A 27,476-nucleotide genomic window follows, 5' to 3' on the forward strand; every position below is an offset into this window, starting at 1 on the left:
GCCAGTTGTGTGCCTGCAACAACAACAGATGTAATGGGGACCCAGAACCCAGATCCACATTAGGAAATGAAAGGGCAATTCCTATTAGAAAAACAGCAGAGGAAGTGATCTACACCTGAAATTTTTTAAATGTAGAAATGTGTGAATGGAATGCAATATCCTTTTCCGACTGTGCTTTTTTTTTTTTTTTGCCAAGTTTTGTAGATGACAATCCTTTAATTTTTTAAAATGAGGCTCAAATTAAGAACAACCTGTCTTGCACAAAGATGGATATATTGATCAATGGAATCGAATTGAGAATTTGGAAACAGACCCCCAGATCCACTGAACTGGGACAGAACAGTCTCTTCAACAAATGGGGCTGGGAGAACTGGATATCCATAACCAAAAGAATGAAAGAGGACTCCTACCTCACACCTATATAAAAATTAACTCAAAGTGGATCAAAGACCTCAAATAAGAGGCAGTACCATAAAACTCCTAGAAGATAATATAGGGAAACATCTTCAAGACCTAGCATTAGGAGGTAGCTTCTTAGACCTTACACCCAAAGCACAAACAATAAAACAAAAAATAGATAAATGGGAACTCCTCAAAATTCAAAAGCTTCTGTACCTCAAAGGAATTTGTCAAAAAGATGAAGAGGCAGCCAACACAATGGGAAAAAATATTGGGAAACCATGTATCTGATAAGAGACTGATATCTTGCATATATAAAGAAATCCTACAATTTAACAATAGTACAAACAACCCAATTATAAAACGGGCAAAAGATATGAAAAGACATTTCTCCAAAGAGGAAATACAAATGGCTAAAAAACACATGAAAAAAGTGTTCATCTTCACTAGCTATTAGGAAGATACAAATCAAGGCCACATGAGATATCATCTCACACCAATAAGAATGACTGCCATTAAACAAACAGAAACTACTAATGCTTGTGAGACTGTGTTGAAACTGGAATTCTTATTCACTGCTGGTAAGACTGTATTATGGTACAGCTGCTGTGGAAGACAGTTTGGCAGCTCCTCAGAAAACTAGATATTGAGTTACCCTACGATCCAGCAATGTCACTTCTTGGTATATACCCAGAAGATCTGAAAGTAGTGACACAAACAGATATTTGCACACCAATGTTCATAGCAGCATTGTTCACAATTGCCAAGAGATGGAAACAATCCAAATGTCCTTCAACAGATGAGTGGATAAACAAAATGTGGCATATACATACAATGGAATACTACACAGCAATAAGAAGGAACAAGGTCATGAAACACGACAACATGGATGAACCTTGAAGACATAATGCTGAGTGAAATAAGCCAGACACAAAAGAAGAGATATTGTATATTACCACTAATGTGAACTCCATGAAAAATGTAAAATAAGTGTCTTATAATGTAGAACGTAAGGGACCTAGAGATAGACGGAAGCTAGTGAAGGGGGAATGATAATCTAATATGTACAGATATGCTAATGAGGGTGAACTTAATAGTATGGGAATGGTGAGCTGTGACTATGGTTCATTATGGGATTATAAGTATCAGTGACACACTGAAGGTGAACATGTTCATAAATGGTTGTTTAAAGGCATGCAACCCACAGAGTAGCACCACAAACCTAGATAAGTGTTAGCATGATATACTAATAAGGTATGACACTGGTGCATACCTTATAAGGCACGACACTCCATATAATAGAGTGGTATATGGAAAAACTACCTATTACATATTATAGGCTTTATTTAATAGGAATATCTTACCAACACTACACTAACACCAAGGATGTATTAAAAAAAAAAAAAAAAAAAAAAAAAGAAACAACCTGTCTGATTCCCTCAGGAATGAAAGACAAGGGGCCCCAGGCTGGAAGAACAGGCACATCCATGAGGTTTTCCCACAGAATCCTTAATCTGTACCCACCACAAAACTCCACGGCAACCGAACAACAGTCAGCAGAATTCCAGTCTTCTCCCCTGGTTGTGCCAGTGGAAGGTCACACCCATTATTAGCAGAAAGTTCTTACTGGGCCCTCTAAAAACAACCATCCCAGACATTTGATTTTACCTAGATTTGCCTATGAGGGACTTTGTTCGTTGTCAGTCAGTGTCTGAGAGGTCTCTGAGAGGCCTTGCCAACACCTCCCCAGCACCTGGCACGTCGCAGCCCCTGGACCAATGCTAAATCAGCGTACGAGCAACCAGGGAAGGCAGGACACTTGGTAATTCTCCATCTTAGAGATGAGGCTCTCCTCTTCCCCATCACCTGAGCCTCCCAACTTGTGTTAGATATCACTAGCCTGTTTCATGGATGAAGCAACGGAGGCTCAGCAAAACCTAACTCTGGTCATCTGCTTGTGGCAGACCCCACACTCTTCTCATGAGGCAGACTCAAGGTAGTCATGAGGACACGGACAACCAGAAGCTCAGTTTCCTGCTGCCACACAGTCAGTTCTTTCTACCACACCATGATCTGCTCATTCATCCTTTAATTATCTGTTTTATCCTCCCCTTCAACAACTACCTGCACGCCTGGCTTCTCTTTTGTAAAATGAAGGCAAAAATTCCAACCCTATCACTTCTTGAGGGTATGGTAAGGATCAAATCCAATTATATTCCGTGAAACTGGAAGACTTCCCCATTAGGTGAGTTCTGGGGAGGGCTGGACCCAAATGTTACTCATCTCTATTCAACTGCATTTTCTACAATAGCAATTGTCATTTTTATTAATAACAATATGCCAGATAATTATAAATTTTATTCGATTGCTCCCCATAAAAAATCTAACAAGGCCAGCATTCCTTTTCCTCCTTTCACAGATGAGAAAAATGGAGGCTCAGTGCAATTAAGAGCTTTCCCAGTGATTGAGAACATCTTCTTGACCACAAGAGGGATGCGAAATGAAAAGAAATAGTTTCAGTGGCTGAGAGATTTCAAATGGACTTGAAACGCACTATATAGATAACACTTTTTAGGTTTTAATATATTGGAATAGCTAGAAGTAAATACCTGAATCTACCAAACACCAACCCAGTAGCCTTGATTCTTGAAGACGATTGTATAACAATGTAGCTTACAAGGGGTGACAGTTTGATTGTGAAAACCCTGTGGATTGCACTCCCTTTATCCAGTGTATGGATGGATGAGTAGAAAAATGGGGATAAAACCCAAATGAAAAATAGGGTGGGATGGGGGGGTGGTGGTGATTTGGGTGTTCTTTTATTATTTTATTTTTTATTCTGATTCTTTCTGGTGTATGGAAAATGTTCAAAAATAGATTGGGGTGAATGCACAACTATAAGAAGGTACTGTGAACAGTTGATTATACACCATGGATGACTATATAGTATGTGAATATATCTCAATAAAACTGAATTAAAAAAAAAAAAAAGAAAAAGAAACTTCCCAGAGTCACACAGCTTGGGGCTGCGGGGACCCAAAAGGCAGAGTGGGCATCCAACCTGGGCCATTCCCCTTCAGACCCCCCCGCCCTTCGCTCCAGCCCCGCTCCTCACACACACAGGAGGTCTTGCTGGTGTCTAATAGCACCTCAGCATCACATCACAGAGCTGACATCTCTTCCTGGTGATCAGTGAGACATGATCAAACCCTCAGGAGCCCAAATATCACCATTTCTGGGCCAGAAACTTCAATCCTACAAAAGCATCACAAGGAAACAAAAGAGAGATGCATGCAGAGGTGCATATAGCTGTGTTTCTCAAAATAGGAAGACCTGGAAATATGACATGTGTCCAACCTGCTGGATAGCTGCTCATGCAACAGGCCACTGAGTAGTATTTTAAATACCGACTACTGGGCAGCACAGTGAAACAGAACACACACAGGAATGTAGCAAGGAGAAGAGTCCCACACTATGTGGTCGCAACCATGGAAACATGATACATACAGGTGACCAAGACCTCACAGGCTCACACAACATGACCCTGGGTGACATTTTTTCCACTTCCCTTCATTCTGTTGTCCAAATGATTTAATAATAAAAAGCAACTGGAGGAACCCAGCTGTCTGTGGCTGGCTGACTCTCGACTTTACTCACACCCTACAGAGAATCTCCTGACCTTCACCTAGCTCAGCAGGACAGCAGGAAATCATGGCTGGCATCCAGGCCCCAGCCAAGAGGCACTTGGACATGCCAGACACAGCCAGTCAACTTCTGCTGACCTTTCTCAAGTTAAACAAAAAGAGAGACCAGCTTAGGGAGGGTGGGAGAGGAGGGCAGACTGCAGCAAGGGACTGACCATGACAGCAAAACCAAGGGCCACGATGCAGGACAAGGCCTCTTACATCAGGACAAATATCTCCATTATTCATGACTAAAAATTTCAGTTAGGAAAATAACTGATGGTGCTCAAGGTTCCCTCCCCGCCTTCTCACCCTGCCCCACCATTTCCTTTTTTCTGAAGCGGGGAAAAAGCCTCCTCTGCCACAAAGCAGAACTGACAACCACCAGGACTTCCTCACCATGATAAGCTCAAAACTGGAGCAGGAGCAAGCGACTCGCAAAAGCAAATGACAAGGTTCACGCGGCTCAGAAGACCCCTGCCCTGGTGGGAGACAGCCTGATGTGGCCCTGGGGGCTGGCCTGGAACCCACTTCCCATTGCCTCGCAGTCATCAAGCACAGGAGCCCACCTGGTCAGTTTTAGGGCTGGACAGCCACTTGGAATCTCTGGTCCTGAAGCTGGTACTTAACCCTCTCTAGATCCATCAGGCTGAAAGGGCAAACAGTCTTTACCTTTCCGCACTAACTTGGGTTGGTGGGGGGTGTTCGGAGGCTGAGCCCAGGAGGGAGGAAGAAGGACCCATCTCCTGGGTGACTGCCATCCTTGGATCTGATGGAAAAAGCAAGCAAGGCCTGAAAACTGCAGCTAGTAGCCCTGAAAATGAACCCCTCCTGCCTTCCACACACACCCTAGCCACATACGTCTGTTTACACCAATTTCTGGGTCTCCAAAACAGCTCCTTAACAGTCATCAGCAGCCTTCACTTGTGCCTGTACTACCCTCAACGTGTCTTTCAAGTGGGCCAATGTATTCTTGAAATGGGGTGAGTCACAGGATATAGTAAAGAGCTACCATTTATAAAAAGGAGAGGTATTTCCCAGCCAGCAGACAGCCAACACCACAGCTAGGATCACTTCGGGGCTCCTGGCATCCACATCACACCATCAGCTTATTGCAAGTCTGAGAGCAACCATAATGCCCAGCCCTTTTCCATAAGGACAGCTGTCAAAGCAGCCCAGTCCATGCCTGACGACAGATCTTGGAAACCTAATTATCTGATTTCACAATCACACCTATGAAGTTCAACTTGCTGGTCTCATCACAGCCTGCAGACTTTTAAGTAACCCTCTTGCCTCTTCCCAAAGGGCAAACCTGCATTTCTCTGAGAAAAAGCTCAGCCCAGCCAACTTTCAAGTCCATGTGCCTGCCCAGTTGCTTCATTTCTTCATTCAGAAATTTACACAGTGTCTGAGTCTTGTCATTTGGCAGTCAAAAAGGTGACTAAGACATGACGGCTGCCCTCTGGGAGCTCAGGAGCAGGTGAAAGGGGAAGCAGGCAGGTGAAGGCATCATCACCACACCGCTCCTGGCAAAGTGAGTACTGCATGCTGTGAGAATGCTACAGATGACTAACAGCTGAGGAAATGAAACCTGATCTCACCTGGAAGGTCCAGGAGAGAAGAGGGGACACTCACTGCAGAGAGTACAGGGTGGGTCAGGGAGTGCTGGAGTAACTGGAAGCAGTGAGTGTGATGAGGTTGAAGTCCTGTGTGCATGGGGACAGTGGTGACATCCAAGGTGGGTGGGAAGGGGGAGCCAGCAGGGGAAGGGCCTGCCCAATGCACTATGGAGTCTGACCTTTCTCCCACAAGCACTGAGAAGCCAGCAAAAGTCTGCCATGATGGAAAGCAGGGAGGTGGCAAAAACGTGATCAGGGTGTTATTTATAAAGAGCGTTCAAAAAGGGCCAGAAAGGAAGCGGGTGAGAGACAATGGTTGAGGCCACCAAAAAAACAAGCCAGATGTGGGTCAGGACCAGCCAGCCATCTTTCTACTCCCAGGACAGCAGATGGCAGCTGCCTCTGAGTCTATCTGAAGGGACAGCCCCTTCCAACTGCATGGTGCCATGCAATACTCGCACATACGCTCACACTTCACTCTCATACACAGCAGGCCCCCCACAAGTTCGCTGGGATCAGGTATTACCACCCCATTCAAACAAGGTTCGGACATCTAAGGGATTTCCTCAGAGGCTCACAGCTACTACAAGATGGATCAGCACTTAAACCGAGGTTTTCTGACTGTATCATGCTTTTAAAACTCTTGCAAATAAACAGCACAATAGCCGGAAAAGTATGACCATGCCCATTCTTAGATCAAATGAAAAAAATAAGAAAACCCTAGACTATTGGGGCTGCAAAGGCCTGAGATATTACCCAGTACAGGATAAACCAGATCCAGTTGCCTGGAGAATGTGTTATAAATAGCTCCTACCAAATCAGAATTTTCCAGGGTAAGACCTGGGAATCTGAATTTTTAAAGCACCCCACTCACTCCCAGGTCACGAATCAACCACATGGCCCAATGGAGTTGCTTCTGGGTCAAACCACATCCCTCCTCCTATAGAGGTTGGCCTGAGGGAGGGCACACCTAGCTGCCCCAGGGTATATTGTATTCTTTGTGGTGGGCTCTAGATACAGACCCAGCAGGATGAAAAGAAATACGGATAAGTCACTCCAACAAGGCAAAAGGTCTGAAGTCCAGGTAGAGTATACAGCAAGGGCAGAAGCTAGGGTTGGACCCCAGGTCTCTTAAATCCCTTAGATGTCTGAACTCCAAGTTGTTGACTGGTCTGTCCACTTTACCAAGTTGCTTGGAGTGATGGAGGAAGGTTGACTGGAGTCTGAGTTTCCAAATCATTTTATGGGCTGTCCAGTGGCTGGGTTAATTCCTTCACTTGCATGTCCCATCTTGAGCCTTGGGGGAGGAAAAGCCCACCTTGCACTAGAGATGCTAAAAGTGCCCAACACGTGCTTTCCCACCTGCCTTGTAGCAGATAGGTGACCTGCTGACTCAACACACCCACACCAGACTCTGAATGGTGAGCTGCTGACACGGGGCAGCGGGAAAGAGCAGCACAGACTTCTCTCTGCAGGCAGCCGCAGCAAGACTGACTCCAGGGCTACAGGGGCAGCAGAGCAAGCTGCAGTGTCTAATACTGGAAGGCGGTAGTACTTTCCTCATCAAGCCATTTTTCCCAGCAAATTGTGGGCTTCTATCCTGGCTGTGTAAGTACCTCCAAAGTTTTAAACTTTGTTTTCTGCTGAAACCAACAGAATGGATATCTGTTGCTTGCAACTAAGTGCCCTGGCTACATATGACCATTTATAGAAATAATCTAATAACAAAGACAACGCAGCACTTTGTAGTCATCTCTTGTTGCACGGCTCGTCTGATCCACAGGGAGATCCTGGGATACAGACAGATCAAAGATTCTGATGACCACTTTGCAGATGGAGAAGCTGGGACTCAGCAAGGTAAAATGTTCTGTGGACTTGATCCCAGCATCCTCCTCAAGTCTCTCTGACCACCACAAAGGGCTACAGTTGATGCAAACAAGCCAGGACCCTCACCTAGCCTGGGGCCATCCTTCCATTCCCTCCCTCTCCAGATAGAGCTGATCAGAAAATGCACTGAGCCTCAACATCAGGAACCAGAGATTGAAAACCAAAATTCTTTACAAGTCAATCCCCAGGCAAGCCAGAGGTTTTTCAGAGGAACAAAGTATGCTGATACTCCTTGGAGACCAGAAGCTATTTTAACCTCTGATCAGCTGTTTCTCAGAGTGTCACAGTCAGCTGGGTTTCTTTTTTTTTTTCTTTTTTAGTTTAAATAAGACGTTAAAGGTAAGATAATTGTCTCCTCTCTGGTGTGATCCACAAGTGAGAAAATCCTAATTAAAATAATATTTAAACTACAAGTCAGAACTGGCACACTTATTTGTGGGAGGAAATACTGCTTAAACACAGTCTTATAATTCTCCCCTACAAACATTTCCTAAAGAGGCAAAGCATATTTTTTTATCCATGTGCTCAGCTGAAAGAATGAGAAAGCAGAACTACACAAGGAAGTGACCCCCGGCTTTGACAATTATGTGCTGTGGGCCCTGAGGCAAGTTTTTTGGCTTCTCAGAGCTTTAGTGTCTTCAACTGCAGACTGACATTAAATGAGGGAACATGTGTGATGCGAGGAGCTCTGCACTGTGCCTGGCAGAGTGATACCCCGATCAATGGTAGCCAACACAGTGATGATGATGGCAGAGACTGACATTTCCACCCATGCCCTCAGTGCAAGGCTGATGCAATTCCACTGGGCAAGTGACAACACACACACACACACACACACACACACACACACACACACACACAAAGGGTCATGTAACAGTAATGACAGCTGGGGGCACAAGAAGGGCTTAGTAACTTACCCTCACCCCCATAAAGCCCTATTCCCAAAGCCTAGCACTGGTTTGGCTAAACCCACTCTCCCAATAGACTAAATCTGCCTGTCATAGATGCCTGGAACCTGCTTTCACCAGATGACTTCCTCTCCCAGGTATCAAAAGCAAGTGCTTCAACACATCGTAAAGTAATTTGGGTGGAGAATAAAAATATATATTCAGGGCCCCCCCCCTGAAGAGCTGGGGGAGGATGCAGAGGTGTTGGACTTCCCCACCTGGATTGTTGCTGATGTTCTCAAAAACACTGGGGACTAACGGCTTGATGTGCTGAGCCCTGTCTTGGGGCTGGCCCCTATAAAACTTGGTGCTGCAAGGAGAGGCTAAATCTGCTTAAAATTGTGCCTAAGAGTGTCCCCCTGAGTGCCTCTTCGTTGCTCAGATGTGGTCCTCTCTCTCTAATTAAGCCACCTTGGCAGGTGATCTTGCTGCCCTCCCCTCTATGTGGGACCTGACTCCCAGGGGTGTAAATCTCCCCAGCAACGCAGGATATGACTCCCAGGGATGAATCTGGACCCTACATTGTGGGATTGAGAACATCTTCTTGGCGAAAAGGGGGATGCGAAATGAAACGAAATAAAGCTTCAGTGGCTGAGAGATTTCAAATGGAGTTGAGAGGTCACTCTGGTGGACAATCTTATGCACCATATGGATAACACTTTTTAGGTTTTAATATATTGGAATAGCTAGAAGTAAATACCTGAAATTACCAAACTCCAACCCAGCATCCTTGACTCTTGAAGATGATTGTATAACAATATTGCTTACAAGGAGTGACAATGTGATTGTGAAAACCCTGTGGATCACACTCCCTTTATCCAGTATATAGATGGATGAGTAGAAAACTGGGGACAAAACCCGAATGAAAAATAGGGTGGGATGGGGGGAGTGATTTGGGTGTTCTTTTTTTATTTTTATTTTTTATTCTTATTCTGATTCTTTCTGGTGTAAGGAAAATGTTCAAAAATAGATTGGGGTGATGAATGCACAACTATAAGATGGTACTGTGAACAGATGATTGTACACCATGGATGACTGTATGGTATGTAAATATATTTCAATAAAACTGAATTTAAAAAAAAAAAAGCAAGTACTTCTCACTAAATAATTTAACTTGTACAGTCAGTTTATTCAAACACCATAATTACATGGAACCTTGAATAGGAAGTGAGATCTGGTAGGTTTGTACGGGTTAGTGTGAAATTCAGATACATCCCAAAGTAATTTGGGCAGAGAATGAGGATATGTTTGCAGGGACCCCTGGGGAACTGGGGAAGAATGTAGAAATGTTGGACTTTCCCACTTGGGTTGTTACTGGTGTTCTCGCAAACGTTGAGGACTGACGGTTTGGTAGGATGAGCCCTCGATCTTGGGACGTGCTCTTGTGAAGCTTGTTGCTGCAAAGGAGAGGCTAAACCTACTTATAATTGTGCCTAAGAGTCTCCCCCAGAGAACCTCTTTGTTGTTCAGATGTGGCCCTCTTTCTCTCTCTCTCTTTAAGTCCATGCAGCAAGGGGACTCACTGCCCTCCCCCCTATTGTGGCAATGACTCCCAGGAATGTAAATCTCCCTGGCAATATGGGACATGACTCCTGGAGATGAGCCTGGACCCAGCATCCTGGGATTGAGAAAATCTTCTTGACCAAAAGGGGGAAGTGAGATGAAACAGAGCAACGTTTCAGTGGCTGAGAGATTTCAAATGGAGTCCAGAGGTCACTCTGGAGGGCACTCTTATGTGCTATATAGATATCCTTTTTTAGTTTTTAGTGTATTGAAATAGCTAGAAGGAAATACCCAAAACTGTTGAACTGCAACCCAGACGATTGCATAACTATGTAGCTTACATGGTGTGACTGCGTGATTATGAAAACCTCGTGGTTCACACTCCCGTTGTCCAGTGTACGGACAGATGAGTAGAAAAATGGGGACAAAAACCAAATGAAAAATAGGGTGGGATGGGGGGACAATGGAATGTTTTGGGTGTTCTTTTATTTGTTTATTTATTTATCTATTTATTTATTTATTATTGGAGTAAGAAAAATTTTCAAAAGTTGATTCTGGTGATGAAAGCACAACTATATGATGGTACTGTGAATGGTTGAATGTGGATGACTGTAGGGTATGTGCATATATCTCAATAAAACTGTATTAAAAAAAAAGCAGGTGCTTCTTTAAAATTCAGATTTATCCTACAAGAAGTCCTGAAAACAAAGTGGGAGTGCGGGAGAGGGGTGACCCTCTTTGTCCTTGAAAAGACAAATATTTTCTGCTGCAGCCACTCACATTTTCTCTAGACAGAGCTGCACTTTCAAGTCCTGAATCAAAACAGCCCTGGGGTGTGGATTTTACTCCCCACAGGGCATCGTTACTACAGCAACTGCTTTTCCTCTTGGAATTCTTTCAAGAGTACAAGCTGTTGCTTCCCTCCAAAACAAAACGGGGGAGAAGCCAGGGCATCAGGGATTAAGGAGAGGGCTGTAGGAAGGAGGAGGGCCAGACATGGCTGAGGCACATTTGGACACACTATCCCCTCACCTGCATCGAAGTCTGCCCTGGCTCTCCGAACAGAGAAATGGCACCTGCATCGAAGTCTGCCCTGGCTCTCCGAACAGAGAAATGGCCCTGCTGGATGAGTGGCTAGATCTGGACAGGCAAGGGACTTGCTTGTCCTCCCAGCTGCTTAGGAGGGTGTATGTGTGTGTGTGTGTGTGTGTGTGTGTATGTGTGTGTGTGTGTGTGTGTCTGTGTGTGAGTGTGATATATATATATGTACTAGGGTGTGTGGAAGGGGTTGGAGGTGGGTTGGGGGTATGTGGGGAGCTGCAGTGGGGGGCAGATGTGAGTTGGGATGTGCTCTGTGTACTTGGAGGTAGATTGGAAGTATGTGGGGGGATGTGCTGTTAGAGGTGTGGCGGGAAGTATATTGCAGGGGGCATTCCTCAGTATCCCAAGATGGAACATGGGACACATCTTCCTCAGAAACAAGAACACAAATTGTGTTTCAATTCTGTATTAAATTCTTCAGACTGCAGAGCAACCACGTTCTGGTCCAAATGTCTGCTGAGGCTCCATGGGAAGCCAATAACCACTGAAAACATACAGCCTTTATTTGAAACAAATGACCTAGAAGCAACTGCTTGAGGCAACTCATATTTATCATCAGAACACCACTAGTCAGCTGGTTCAGAGCATGAAAAGGACCTGGATGGCAGGTTGGGGGTGGGGTGTGGGGGCTTGCTTGGTGGGTCACTGCCCTCCCTGTGAGTCCACGGTGCACAAAATGCACAAAGCCTAAAGGACATCCCCAGTGCAGTGCCACTGCCATGGGGCACCAGGAAATGTCTGAATGTTTGGTTAAAAAATGCTTAAGAGCTGTCCCGGTCTACAAGGAGCTGCTTGTCTACTCAGGGGCTAACATGAACTGGGACTTAGTAACATTCAAATAAAATTTTAGCTATTATTATTATAATTACTGTTATTTTCAAGATGTTATGGAAGGTTAGCAGCATTATTAGAAACACTGCATGGGAACCATTCACAAGGAAATAGAAGTTTTTCTAAAAAGCAAATGCCAAATAATAAATAGTTTTGGGTCATTGACATTCATATGGACAAAAAGTGAATCCTGACCCCTACTTCACACCATACAAAAATAAATGAATTCCAGATGGACTGAAGATCTTAAATGTGAAAGGTGAAACAATAAAACTTCTAGAATACAGCATAAGAATATCATTGTGACCTAAGAGCAGGCAAAACTTTTCTTAATTAGGCCACAAAAGGTATTGGGAAAAATACTGATGAATTGGACTACATTAAAATTAAGAACTTCTATTCATCAAAGAATGCAATTAAAAGAGTAAAATGTCAAGGTTCGGAGTGGGAGAAGATAGTCACAATATATGTGTAGAATAAAGGACTCATATTCAGGACTTGAATAAAGAACTCCTACAACTCAACAGGAAAAAGTCAGGAAACACAATATAAAAAGAAGGGGACAAAAGGCTAGAATGGGGACATCACATAAACATGCGAAAAGATACTCAACTGCATTACTTAGTAAGGAAATGAAAATTTAAACCAAAAAGGGATACCAGTACATCTCCACTAGGATGGCTAACACGAAAAGAACGACCAAGACAAGTGTTGGGAGGGAGTGTAAAATGGTATAGCCATTGTGGAAAACAGACTGGCAGTATCTATGCTATATATACCTAGCAATTCTCTCCTAAGCTTATACCTGACAGAAATGTGTATATATGTTTACTAAGACATGTACAAGATTGGGAATAGCAGCACAATCCATAGCCCTAGTGTGAAAATCAAGAGTGGAATGGATAAAATGTGGGCTATTCAAACAATGGAATACTGTACAGCAGTAAAGAACTAATGCCACATCCAACAATTCACAATCATAATGTGAATTTTGAATGAAAGAAGCCAGATAAAAAAGAATATGTACAATATGATTCCACTTACATAAAGTTCAAAGGTAAGAAAAATCAATTTATGATGTCAGAAGTCTGGGTTGGTTACTGTTGAGGCATGAGGGCCTGGGAAAGAGCAGGAGGGGGCTTCTCGGACACTGGTCCTCCCTTGCTTCTTCAACACATGTTAATTAATTACATGGATGTGCTCATTTTGTGAAAATGACTGAGTGTTCAGTTCGATTTTTGTATTTTTCTGTGTGTATATTATTCTTAAATTAAAAGGTGTTTTTTTTTTTAATGCCTCTAGGGAGTCATAAAGAGAAAAATTTAAGCCTATTTAGAGACCAAAAATAAAATCATTAAATCTAAAGAGAGGACTAATGCTATCTGGAAGAACTGTGAAAAGTAAGTTCTCCAAAGAGAGGGCTCTCTTGGCATTCCCCAAGCACCCTTGGCTACTTGGACACCCAAAGGGAAGAAAATCCCCTTCATGCCCTTTTGGTTCTAGCAGACCAAAGGCAAAAACAACCAAGGGATTTGCCATCAAGGTCATGCAAATTCTTTGTTGCAAAAGCTAAGCTTGAATTTCAAGATTCCTTTGTGTTTCAATTCCCTGTCCCCTGTCAGTGGGGCCTTGGGAACACCTAGTTACATTCTGTAATGCCAAAGTCACCTAACAGGGTATTATCTTTCCAATTTGTCCTTTAAGTTTGAAATTATTTCAAAATTAAAATAAAAAAAAAAAGAAGTACAGCAGAAAGAGTAAACACACATATCACTTCCCACTTCTTAACTCCCTTCTGCAAACACCATCTCACTTAATCTTGATCTGGGAGGCAGGGGTTACTGGGGCCCACTTCCCACTGAAGAAGCAGAAACTCAGAGAATTGAAGGGAATTACCTATCTATTGGTCCCAGAGTTAGCAGAGTGGCAGAGTGAGGTAGCAAAATCAACCTGCCCAAGAGGATTTGGGGAAGAAAAGATTATTGGAAGATGACAAATTAGGAAGCTCCAAAAATCAGTCCCTCCACCAATACAACTTTTGAACTGGTAGGACTGTCTGAATCAACTACTTTGAAACTCAGGAATCTAGTGGAACATTGTGAAGAGATTACCAATAGGAAGACTGAAATTATGACAAGGAAAAGAGAACCACAGTAACAGAAATTATGAAATAATCTCAATATGAGATTATGAAAAGGAACCACAGTAACAGAAATTAAAAATTCCCTAAAGGGGTTCAACAGCAGATTGGAGCTGGCTGAAGAAAGAAACAGTGAACCTGAAGACAAGACAATTGAAACCATTCAATCTGAGGAGCAGAAAGAAAAATGAAGAAATGTGAACAGAGCCTGAGCAATCCATGGAGCAGCCCCATGCATACCAATATATGCATCATGGGAATCCTAAAAGGAGAAGAAAGAAGAAAGAGGCAGAGAGAATATTCAAAGAAATTACGGCTAAAAATTTCCCAAATTTAATGAAAGACCTAAATATAAATATCCAAGATGCTCAACAAACTCCAAATACGATAAGCCCAAATAAACACACACCAAAGTATATTATAATCAAACTGTCAAATGCCAAAAATAGAGAACTTTGAAAGCTCCAAGAGAGAAGCAACGTATCTCTCCTTAGAAAGAATGGCACCTATACACTCCATCTTGGCTGTGTATCTGCAAAATCACTTTCTTCCTAATCTAACACTTTGCACTAAAATGAACTCCCCCTTCAAAAAATTAGGGGTAGGATGAGTAAAACCAAGTGGCCAGGAGAATGTACTCTGCTTCCATTAGAACTGGGGCCAGCTCTACCCACTGTCACCCAGCAGAAAGGGCTGGAGGACCACTTGGGCCCCTCCACTTTCTTTTTTTCTTTTTTTTTTTAATTCAATTTTATTGAGATATATTCACATACCATGCAGTCATACAAAGCATACATTCATTTGTTCACAGTACCATTATAGAGTTGTATATTCATCACCAAAACTAATTTTTGAACATTTTCATTACCACACACAAAAATAACAAGAACAAAAATTAAAATGAAAAAGAACAATAAAGTAAAAAAAGAACACTGGGTGCTTTTTTTTTTTTTTTTTTGCCCCCATTTTTCTACTCATCTATCCATACACTGGACAAAGGGAAGTGTGGTCCATATGGCTTTCCCACTCACATTGTCACCCCTCATAAGCTACATTTTTATACAATAGTCTTCAAGATTCAAGGGTTCTGGGTTGTAGTTTGATAGTTTCAGGTATTCACTGCTAGCTATTCCAATTCATTAGAACCTAAAAAGGGTTGTCTATATTGTGTTAAAAGTGCCCACCAGAGTGACCTCTTGGCTCCTTTTGGAATCTCTCTGCCACTGAAGCTTATTTCATTTCATTTCACATCCCCCTTTTATTCAAGAAAATGTTCTCCATCCCACGATGATGGGTCTAGATTCCTCCCCAGGAGTGGGCCCCTCCACTTTCTTTTTTTTTTTTTTTTTAATCATCATTTTATTGAGATATATTCACATACCACGCAGTCATACAAAACAAATCGCACTTTCGATTGTTTACAGTACCATTACATAGTTGTACATTCATCACCTAAATCAATCCCTGTCACCTTCATTAGCACACACACAAAAATAACAAGAATAATAATTAGAGTGAAAAAGAGCAATTGAAGTAAAAAAGAACACTGGGTACCTTTGTCTGTTTGTTTCCTTCCCCTATTTTTCTACACATCCATCCATAAACTAGACAAAGTGGAGTGTGGTCCTTATGGCTTTCCCAATCCCATTGTCACCCCTCATAAGCTACATTTTTATACAACTGTCTTCGAGATTCATGGGTTCTGGGTTGTAGTTTGATAGTTTCAGGTATCCACCACCAGCTACCCCAATTCTTTAGAACCTAAAAAGGGTTGTCTAAAGTGTGCGTAAGAGTGCCCACCAGAGTGACCTCTCGGCTCGTTTTGGAATCTCTCTGCCACTGAAGCTTATTTCATTTCCTTTCACATCCCCCTTTTGGTCAAGAAGATGTGGGCCCCTCCACTTTCAAGGAAGAGATGAGAAATGACACACATCCACAATTATAAAAGGCCCGTGTGCCATGGACACAAAGAAACTGAAAGTGAAAGGATGGAAAAAAATATTTCATGCAAGCTACAGCCAAAAGAAAGCAGGTGTAGCAATATTAATCTCAGATAAAATAGACTTTAAATGCAGGGATGTTTTGAGAGACAAAGAAGGCCACTACATACTAATAAAAGGGGCAATTCAACAAGAAGAAATAACAATCATAAATGTCTATGCACCCAATCAAGGTGCCACAAAATACATGAGAGAAACACTGGCAAAACTAAAGGAAGCAATTGATGTTTCCACAATAATTGTGGGAGACTTCAACACATCACTCTCTCCTATAGATAGATCAACCAGACAGAAGACCAATAAGGAAACTGAAAACCTAAACAATCTGATAAATGAATTAGATTTAACAGACATATACAGGACATTACATCCCAAATCACCAGGATACACATACTTTTCTAGTGCTCATGGAACTTTCTCCAGAATAGATCATATGCTGGGACATAAAACAAGCCTCAATAAATTTAAAAAGATTGAAATTATTCAAAGCACATTCTCTGACCACAATGGAATACAATTAGAAGTCAATAACCATCAGAGACTTAGAAAATTCACAAATACCTGGAGGTTAAACAACACACTCCTAAACAATCAGTGGGTTAAAGAAGAAATAGCAAGAGAAATTGCTAAATATATAGAGACAAATGAAAATGAGAACACAACATACCAAAACCTATGGGATGCAGCAAAAGCAGTGCTGAGGGGGAAATTTATAGCACTAAACGCATATATTAAAAAGGAAGAAAGAGCCAAAATCAAAGAAATGATGGATCAACTGAAGAAGCTAGAAAATGAACAGCAAACCAATCCTAAACCAAGTAGAAGAAAAGAAATAACAAGGATTAAAGCAGAAATAAATGACACAGAGAACAAAAAAACAATAGAGAGGATAAATATCACCAAAAGTTGGTTCTTTGAGATCAACAAGATTGACAAGCCCCCAGCTAGACTGACAAAATCAAAAACAGAGAAGACCCATATAAACAAAATAATGAATGAAAAAGGTGACATAACTGCAGATCCTGAAGAAATTAAAAAAATTATAAAAGGATACTATGAACAACTGTATGGCAACAAACTGGATAATGTAGAGGAAATGGACAATTTCCTGGAAACATATGAACAACCTAGACTGACCAGAGAAGAAATAGAAGACCTCAACCAACCCATCACAAGCAAAGAGATCCAATCAGTCATCAAAAATCTTCCCACAAATAAATGCCCAGGGCCAGATGGCTTCACAGGGGAATTCTACCAAACTTTCCAGAAAGAACTGACACCAATCTTACTCAAACTCTTTCAAAACATTGAAGAAAATGGAACACTACCTAACTCATTTTATGAAGCTAACATCAGTCTAATACCAAAACCAGGCAAAGATGCTACAAAAAAGGAAAACTACCGGCCAATCTCCCTAATGAATATAGATGCAAAAATCCTCAACAAAATACTTGCAAATCGAATCCAAAGACACATTTAAAAAATCATAAACCATGACCAAGTGGGGTTCATTCCAGGCATGCAAGGATGGTTCAACATAAGAAAATCAATCAATGTATTACAACACATTAACAAGTCAAAAGGGAAAAATCAATTGATCATCTCAATAGATGATGAAAAAGCATTCGACAAAATCCAACATCCATTTTTGATAAAAACACTTCAAAAGGTAGGAATTGAAGGAAACTTCCTCAACATGATAAAGAGCATATATGAAAAACCCACAGCCAGCATAGTACTCAATGGTGAGAGACTGAAAGCCTTCCCTCTAAGATCAGGAACAAGACAAGGATGCCCGCTGTCACCACTGTTATTCAACATTGTGCTGGAAGTGCTAGCCAGGGCAATCCGGCAAGACAAAGAAATAAAAGGCATCCAAATTGGAAAAGAAGAAGTAAAACTGTCATTGTTTGCAGATGATATGATCTTATATCTAGAAAACCCTGAGAAATCGACGATACAGCTACTAGAGCTAATAAACAAATTTAGCAAAGTAGCGGGATACAAGATTAATGCACATAAGTCAGTAATGTTTCTATATGCTAGAAATGAACAAACTGAAGAGACACTCAAGAAAAAGATACCATTTTCAATAGCAACTAAAAAATTCAAGTACCTAGGAATAAACTTAACCAAAGATGTAAAAGACCTATACAAAGAAAACCACATAACTCTACTAAAAGAAATAGAAGGGGACCTTAAAAGATGGAAAAATATTCCATGTTCATGGATAGGAAGACTAAATGTCATTAAGATGTCAATTCTACCCAAACTCATCTACAGATTCAATGCAATCCCAATCAAAATTCCAACAACCTACTTTGCAGACTTGGAAAAGCTAGTTATCAAATTTATTTGGAAAGGGAAGATGCCTCGAATTGCTAAAGACACTCTAAAAAAGAAAAACGAAGTGGGAGGACTTACACTCCCTGACTTTGAAGCTTATTATAAAGCCACAGTTGTCAAAACAGCATGGTACTGGCACAAAGATAGACATATAGATCAATGGAATCAAAGTGAGAATTCAGAGATAGACCCTCAGATCTATGGCCGACTGATCTTTGATAAGGCCCCTAAAGTCACTGAACTGAGTCATAATGGTCTTTTCAACAAATGGGGCTGGGAGAGTTGGATATCCATATCCAAAAGAATGAAAGAGGACCCCTACCTCACCCCCTACACAAAAATTAACTCAACATGGACCAAAGATCTCAATATAAAAGAAAGTACCATAAAAATCCTAGAAGATAATGTAGGAAAACATCTTCAAGACCTTGTATTAGGCGGCCACTTCCTAGACTTTACACCCAAAGCACAAGCAACAAAAGAAAAAATAGATAAATGGGAACTCCTCAAGCTTAGAAGTTTCTGCACCTCAAAGGAATTTCTCAAAAAGGTAAAGAGGCAGCCAACTCAATGGGAAAAAATTTTTGGAAACCATGTATCTGACAAAAGACTGATATCTTGCATATAGAAAGAAATCCTACAACTCAATGACAATAGTACAGACAGCCCAATTATAAAATGGGCAAAAGATATGAAAAGACAGTTCTCTGAAGAGGAAATACAAATGGCCAAGAAACACATGAAAAAATGTTCAGCTTCACTAGCTATTAGAGAGATGCAAATTAAAACCACAATGAGATACCATCTAACACCAATTAGAGTGGCTGCCATTAAACAAACAGGAAACTACAAATGCTGGAGGGAATGTGGAGAAATTGGAACTCTTATTCATTGTTGGTGGGACTGTATAATGGTTCAGCCACTCTGGAAGTCAGTCTGGCAGTTCCTTAGAAAACTAGATATAGAGTTACCATTCGATCCAGCGATTGCACTTCTCGGTATATACCCAGAAGGTCGGAAAGCAGTGACACGAACAGATATCTGCACGCCAATGTTCATAGCAGCATTATTCACAATTGCCAAGAGATGGAAACAACCCAAATGTCCTTCAACAGATGAGTGGATAAATAAAATGTGGTATATACACACGATGGAATACTACACAGCAGTAAGAAGGAACGATCTCGTGAAACATATGACAACATGGATGAACCTTGAAGACATAATGTTGAGCGAAATAAGCCAGGCACAAAAAGAGAAATATTATATGCTACCACTAATGTGAACTTTGAAAAATGTAAAACAAATGGTTTATAATGTAGAATGTAGGGGAACTAGCAATAGAGAGCAATTAAGGAAGGGGGAACAATAATCCAAGAAGAACAGATAAGCTATTTAACGTTCTGGGGATGCCCAGGAATGACTATGGTCTGTTAATTTCTGATGGATATAGTAGGAACAAGTTCACAGAAATGTTGCTATATTAGGTAACTTTCTTGGGGTAAAGTAGGAACATGTTGGAAGTTAAGCAGTTATCTTAGGTTAGTTGTCTTTTTCTTACTCCCTTGTTATGGTCTCTTTGAAATGTTGTTTTATTGTATGTTTGTTTTCTTTTTAACTTTTTTTTCATACAGTTGATTTAAAAAAAAGGGAAAGTTAAAAAAAAAAAAAAAGAAAAACAAGGAAAAAAAGATGTAGTGCCCCCTTGAGGAGCCTGTGGAGAATGCAGGGGTATTTGCCTATCCCACCTCGATGGTTGCTAACATGACCACAGATACAGGGGACTGGTGGTTTGATGGGTTGAGCCCTCTACCATAGGTTTTACCCTTGGGAAGACGGTTGCTGCAAAGGAGAGGCTAGGCCTCCCTATAACTGTGCCTAAGAGCCTCCTCCCGAATGCCTCTTTGTTGCTCAGATGTGGCCCTCTCTCTCTAGCTAAGCCAACTTGAAAGGTGAAATCACTGCCCTCCCCGCTACGTGGGATCAGACACCCAGGGGAGTGAATCTCCCTGGTAACGTGGAATATGACTCCCGGGGAGGAATGTAGACCTGGCATCGTGGGACGGAGAACATCTTCTTGACCAAAAGGGGGATGTGAAAGGAAATGAAATAAGCTTCAGTGGCAGAGAGATTCCAAAAGGAGCTGAGAGGTCACTCTGGTGGGCACTCTTACACACAATTTAGACAACCCTTTTTAGGTTCTAAAGAATTGGGGTAGCTGGTGGTAGATAACTGAAAATATCAAACTACAACCCAGAACCGATGAATCTCGAAGACAGTTGTATAAAAATGTAGCTTATGAGGGGTGACAATGGGATTGGGAAAGCCATAAGGACCACACTCCACTTTGTCTAGTTTATGGATGGATGAGTAGAAAAATAGGGGAAGGAAACAAACAGACAAAGGTACCCAGTGTTCTTTTTTACTTCAATTGCTCTTTTTCACTCTAATTATTATTCTTGTTATTTTTGTGTGTGTGCTAATGAAGGTGACAGGGATTGATTTAGGTGATGAATGTACAACTATGTAATGGTACTGTGAACAATCGAAAGTGCGATTTGTTTTGTATGACTGCGTGGTATGTGAGTATATCTCAATAAAATGAAGATTAAAAAAAAAAAAAAAAAAGGCCCGTGTGCAAGACTTTAAGCTAGAGACTTCACAGATATCATCTTTTCCTGTTCTTCCAGCTACTGACGAGGTCAGGAGCTATATCCTGATTTTACAAAGGATAGGGAGGCTCAGGGTTTCCAGGACTTGTTCCAGTCTCACAGATGTGAAAAATGGAACTGAAATGTAAACCAGACCTGTCTGGTTCCAAAGCCCACGCTCCCTCCACAATACCACGCACCTTCACCAGGCAGCCTGATGGTGGTTTTTGCATGTGAGGAAGGGAGACCTTTCCTGGGGGTCACTTGCTCCCAAAAACTATGGTGGAATGAGGAAGGCTATAGGGCCAGGGCCTGAGGGACAATCAAGGGTTGGTAACATTCCAAAGCATCAATGTGGAAGGTTTTTTCAGCTCCCAGTTTCCTGGTCTATTAAACAGGGATGAACCAATACCCCCCTCAAAGGGCTGCTGAACAATGAGATCCCATGACAAAGTGCCATGAAAATGTTGTGACTGCCAACCTACAAAAGGCTGTCAACAAAAGAGGCAATGACTTCCTCAGCTGACTCTGCGACCAGACTGTCGGGCATGGGGATGTGGCCACATGTGATCAGAGACAGAGACAACTTCCTGAGGGTGGGATGTGAACAAGTCTGACTCCTCACCAAGCACACTGGGCTCTCCTCTACCCCACTCCCTCTTACCAACACTTGGTAGCCCTGAACTCTGGCTCTCTCCTCCGCCCTCACTCTGCAATGGCCAGGGACCAATCCTGGTGCTCCTAAGACAGAAAGTATTAATGCGTTTCCCTACCTTGGCATTGCTCCCACTCTCCACACTGCACACTTCTCCAGTGTGTAGATCACAACCATATCATTCCGAATCTTCAGCATTCACTTCCTCTGGGGACACACACAAATGACCCTTGACAAGCAACTGCTGGAGACACCAACCATGAAGACTGACCACTTTAGAGCCATCTGCCCCAACTCTAGGTTCACCAAGGTTGATGTGATGGTCATCTAGGTTTCTACCTAACCTCCCCCTCTTAGCTCTCAATAAACGGGAGTTCAAGACTCATGGTTTTTTAAGAGTCAGACTAGAGGAAGTAAGTCTTCCAGAGATGCACTGTCCAACAAGGTCCCATAAGCCACATGTGGTTGCTTGAATGTAAATTAATTAAAAATAAATATAATAAAATGTCATAGCAACATTTCAAGGTCCCATAAGCCACATGTTGATTGTAGGTACCATATTAGACAGTGCAAATTATAGACTGCTGCCATCATCTCACAAAAGTTCTACTAAACAGAGTTGCTGTAGGGTCAGGTGAAAACAGAAATTGCTGTGGAACTTGTGTCTTAGTTTGACAGGGCTGCTCTACCAAACACCATAATGGACTGACTGGCTTAAACAATAAGAATTTATTGCCTCACACTTTCGGAGGCTAGAAACCCCAAATAAAGGTGTTGGTAGATCATGCTTTCTCTGCAGTCTGTAGCAGTCTGGTGGTGGCTTCCCAGCAATCCATAACTCCATCTCTGCCTCCGCCACACGGCCATCTCTCTTCTCTGTCTCCTCCATCTCCAGATTTCTTCTGCTTATAAAGACTCCAGTCATATTGGATTAAGACCCACCCTGATTCAGTCTGGCTTCACCTTAACCAATAATATCTTCAAAGATCTTATTTACAAATTGGTTCATATCCACAAGACCAGAGGTTAGGACGTGAACAAGTCTTTGGGGGACATGAGTCAATCCATAACAACCTTTAAGCTGAGAGTCAAACCTTGGCCCCTAGACTGCCTAACCCAAGGGGCTGGTTAGCTGGACAACCAGCCTCCCTCTGTCTCAGGGCAGCAAGAGACAGCCAATCTATGCCAAATGCTCAGGAAACCCAATAGCCAAGGAATAAGTGTTTGACCCAAGTTAATCACCTTTAATAGCCTCCATTTTGCCGCTAAGGAAGAAATTAGAGGGGGACAAAGTGGCCTCACGCTGTCCTACCTGACACAGAGCTTCATCCCCAGAGCCTTGAAATGTTCACTTACTCAGCCAGCTTGGAACTTCTGGATGAGTATCAAGAAATGAAGTTCAAATAAGATACAGAAATGTAGGCCCGATCTGGCTGCCCTCCCAGCTGGAAACCCTGGCTCCTGCAAAACTTGGCCACTAAAACACCTAGCCCAGCATTTTCAGACCACACCCCTGCCCCCAATCACTGCCAAGTGCTTGCTGCCAAACCCTGCAGATTATCCCCCACGTCGCCTTCATGCCCCTGAATGTTCCCACCTCTAAACTGCTTTCCCAAAACACTCTCCTATCCATCTACTCCTGTTGTATGGGAGCCTATATCCTCACATCAGAGGACGGAACTAACGATGAGGAGCAACTTCCTCCCTGAGAGAGGAGGCTCCTTGAGTCTTATCTGCCAGCAGCAGGCAGTCCATATTTCCTCTCAGCTTCACCAATTATAGATCCCACAAGAAAGGACTGTGGACAGGGAAATTAACTACAAGTTTAGATCCTTAACTGTCTTTCCCTACATAATTAACAAAAAAGGTCAATCAAGAACTGTGGGAAATAAAGTTGCACCAGGAAAGACAAAGGAAGGTTCTGTATAAGGGTATAAGGGGGAAAGCATTGCACTCTTCCTCCCCCTACAAGAGATTTCATGTTATTAAAGTACTTTTAAAGGCAGCCCTGAGGCAACAGAGGGAAGAAAGAAGAGCCTACAAAGGGTACAGTTTCCAGACCAGTCCTTAGCTTGGCTGTCACCACTCCAAAAGAGCCAAGTGGAGGAACAGGAAGGTCCAAGACAGCCCTCTCACCCTTGCTCTCATGTTGGGGCAGGATGATCACAGCTTGGTGTCACCTAGGGGCCACTTTCTCATCAGCAGGATAGAGGGTCAGAATCAGGATCCAGAGAGCATCAAGGCCTGTGTGTAGGGGAAGCTTGGACTCCCCTTGAACTCAGGGCATACACTCTTGTTTTCAAAAGTATATAGTGAAGCATTTCCACCCCAACCCACCCCCTGCATCTGGGCAATCATTCTAAGTGCATAAAGAAAATCAGCATCTGTTCTCACTTTTCCTCCTGTGATACCTCCTATCATGTAACCTTGGGCAAGCCACTTAACAGCCTTAGTGTTTCCACCTATAAAATAACAGAATAACCCTTGTCATTTGTTTTTCTAAGGGTTGTCTTCAGTACCAGATAAGATAAACTAGGCAGGTGGTATCATTAACCATGTTAAATTTGAAAACTCCATTCTCTTTAATAAAGAAAATTAAACTGTTCAAGCTACAGAGAAAAATGGGAGAACTATATAACCCCCATCTCCCTTTCCTTCTTTCCTTTATTCTGCAGCACCATCTCCATTTAACAGTCAATACATTTTGCTTATCTATCTGTCTCCCCAGCTAAATGGAAACTCTTTGGGGCAGAGACTTCCATCTGACTTGCTCATTGCCCTACCTCCAGGGCCTGAATGCCTGGTGCACAGTAGGCATCCAGCATGAATTCCCAGCTCCAATAACCCATCTTGAACCAAGTCAAATGCCACTTTACCACCTGCTACAGATCCATCATTGACTCCACAGCCTGGAAAAAAATTCTAACTTGCCCTTTCCAACCAGCAAAAGGGCTGGAGAGAGTAGGAAAATGAGGAGCTCCTGGATAGGAGACATATGCCAGGAAAAGGAAAAAGCTTCCGAAAAATTCAAGAATGAAGTTTCACACTAACACCTGTTTCTCAAAAAGAATTCAAGGAAACTCTAAGAGCCAGGGAGCTCTCAATTCCAAGGGAGACGCCATGTCATTTCCAAATGCACACTTTTCAGAAATGAGTTCATAGTCAAGAGCTTTCAAAAGCCAGAAGTGCAGAGATTGAACCCAATTAAAATAACAATCAGTCCATATTTTCAGCCCATTGAGAGAATCCCTTCTTAAAGGCCAGTTCACCTGAAGGTCTGGGGCTTCCTTCCCACCTTCCCTAGGCAGAGGGCCATCTTGCCCCTGGCATTCTGACCACAAACCCAGCCTCAATAATCTGGGCCAGCACTGTTCAAAAGGCTTGAGTTTGAGCTTCCTGGGCCAGGCAGCTTGGGGAGAGAACTGCCTGACACGGCAGCACACTGCCAACAAAAGCAGAAGCCAATGTGACCAGTTCTTACTCACAATTACTTCCCCTTTTGCTTTCCAAACACAGGTCACCAGACAGCCAGACATCAGAAAGGAAAGCAGGGGCCAGACTCGTCTGCCTGTTTTTTCAAAAGTTGGAAAGTGGAGTCCTTGTTTCCCACCAACCCCTACAGGTCTAGATATGCAAAATTCTTTGTATTTTGTAGCGTTCAGAATATAGTTTTCAGTATTCACCCACCCAACAACAGAACCAATAACCTCAGTGCTCCCTAGACATAGGCCCTTTCCCACACTTCAGTGTAACCCATTAAAAGGAAAGTGTAGGGGATGTTATTCCTAATGGAGACATGAACAAACCCGGGTTCAGGGAGATAAAGTCCCAGAGCCTCAAGTCAGGAGAAGTTCAGAGTTCTTCCTTTCGATTATTTCAGGAAAACCAACAAAGTAGATACAGAATCAGGCTACTGTGGTGTCAAACGAAAGCAAGGAAAACTGCTTCGAGTTTGGCAACTAATGTAACTGTGAGACCTATATCCAGAGAAGTAGCTTGCGAAAGAACTAAGTTGTCCTCCTCTTTCTCTACCGTGCATGCTGACCAAGAGACGGGTCTTTTCCTTTGGATTTTTGCACTCAACGACACCAGCTGCACATCCAGGGGACAGTCACTTGCCGCCGCGCCAAAGGCGCGTTGGCGGACAGGGGAGGGTCTGCCAGACTCCAAGAATCGATCATGAGGGAGAGGCCAATCGAAAGGCCAGCTTCTAGTTTCAGATATTCATTGGGTCGTTGGGGGTGACTTGTTTTGAGCCTGACCACTCTGAATCTTCTGTTGACCTTTAATTTCGGGTATCCACAAACAACACCTGGCGAGAGCCTAAAAGAACTCAGACGCCGGTCTCCTGGGAAAGGCTGCGCTAACCACTGCCCCACCAACACCCGCGCATGCGCCACAACGGCACCAGCGCCAAGAAGTCCTGAGCCTGCCTCCACCAGTCTTCATGGGCGGGCGCCCGCTACTCGCGCATGCGCTAGCTACTCACGCATGCGCGCGTCCGCAGTTACCTTTCCCTTAGTCGTCTTCTGCTCTTCCGCCCCCGTTCCGGACCCCGAACGCGGGCTGTTGCAGCTATGGCCGTCATTCCCCATTCCTTACCTTTCGCCCAGTTTTCTCACGTAAAGCCTTCAGGCGTTCTTTTCGCCGCAGCGCCTCTTCTTCTAAACGGCCCATACCGGCAGCAGGCGCCGCCATCTTTCCCACCAACCCCCCACCTTCTTCCTCGCCCTGCACTGAGTAGGCCCCAAGAGATTAGATGAAAGTCTCATGGCCAATCCAGGGGCGAGATTGGGAGAGCAGGAAGTCCTGAAAGCCAATCAATGCTGAGTTCCTATAGGAGGGACCGCCCCTTTCTTCCCTGGCCATTCGCTTAGTGGGCGGGGTCCCGCAAAGAAAATAGTGCTAAGGCTCGATTTGTCCAACGCCAATCGGTGAGAAAGCAGTAAATGGAATCAGACCTAAGAGAAGGAAAATAGAGCGCGTCGATCGCTCTGAGTTTGCCTAAGCACCAACCACCGCTTTACTCCATACCGACGTCAAGGAAAGCCGTGACCCATCCTTGTCCACTTGTCCTGATCCTTCAAGGCACGAATGTCTTTAAAAAGCCTTCCATTGCATTCCCGACTCCAGCCCAACACGAGGTCTGCCTCCCTCCTATCCCCCGCTGCCTGTGGCTCCCCGAACTCACCTGTCCCAGCGCCCCCAGGGTTTTCTTGCTGCAACCTCAGACAAAACCTGCACAGTGCGGGACCTGGCTGAATAGCCATTTCCTTCCGGGTACACTGAAGATCCCTTTCCACCCCCACCCCGCTCCTGGAGCCACAAAATACCTGGGGACCAGACTACCTCCCCTGGAGAAGGACGAACCCCAACGGAGGCCCAGCAGGCTGGCAGGACTCCCAAGAAACCCACTGTGCTTAGGAAGGGTTGGCTGGGCCTCGACTAAAGCTGACGGCCACGGGGTGTACGGCCACCCAGCAGGAGCCGCCAGTGTTTTCTTCCCTGCTTTAATCAGCGAGGAAGATAACAGACAGACCATTTAGGCAGTGTGTGCGGAGGCTGGCTGAAATCATGATCTTCTGACAGCATATTGGGCGTACCCAAAGTTGTGACTCCTCCCGCTTGGGGAAAGGAGGCCATGCCCCCTTCAGGGAACACAACTCTCCTGCCCTTTCTCAGCCAGGCTGTTCCTTGCCTGGGGGTTCCCTTCC

At 43.3% G+C, this 27,476-nt stretch overlaps 1 protein-coding gene across 2 annotated transcripts in view; it reads right to left on the reverse strand.

Annotated features, from left to right (window-relative positions):
• The window catches only part of CCDC12 (coiled-coil domain containing 12), a 60,997-nt gene that overhangs the window by 30,007 nt on the left and 3,514 nt on the right, over nucleotides 1–27,476 (reverse strand). The window contains exon 1 of one of the 2 annotated variants that reach the window (XM_037849576.1): nucleotides 26,365–26,503. The exons of the other annotated variant lie outside the window; for it this stretch is intronic. Within the exon in view, the coding sequence (XP_037705504.1) occupies nucleotides 26,365–26,460 (96 nt within the window). The 5' untranslated portion in view covers nucleotides 26,461–26,503. Of the gene's footprint in view, nucleotides 1–26,364; nucleotides 26,504–27,476 lie in introns of those variants that run through there. 2 annotated transcript variants of the gene reach the window in all.

This window comes from Choloepus didactylus, chromosome 1, assembly GCF_015220235.1.
Source record: "Choloepus didactylus isolate mChoDid1 chromosome 1, mChoDid1.pri, whole genome shotgun sequence".
NCBI classification, from domain to species: domain Eukaryota; kingdom Metazoa; phylum Chordata; class Mammalia; order Pilosa; family Megalonychidae; genus Choloepus; species Choloepus didactylus.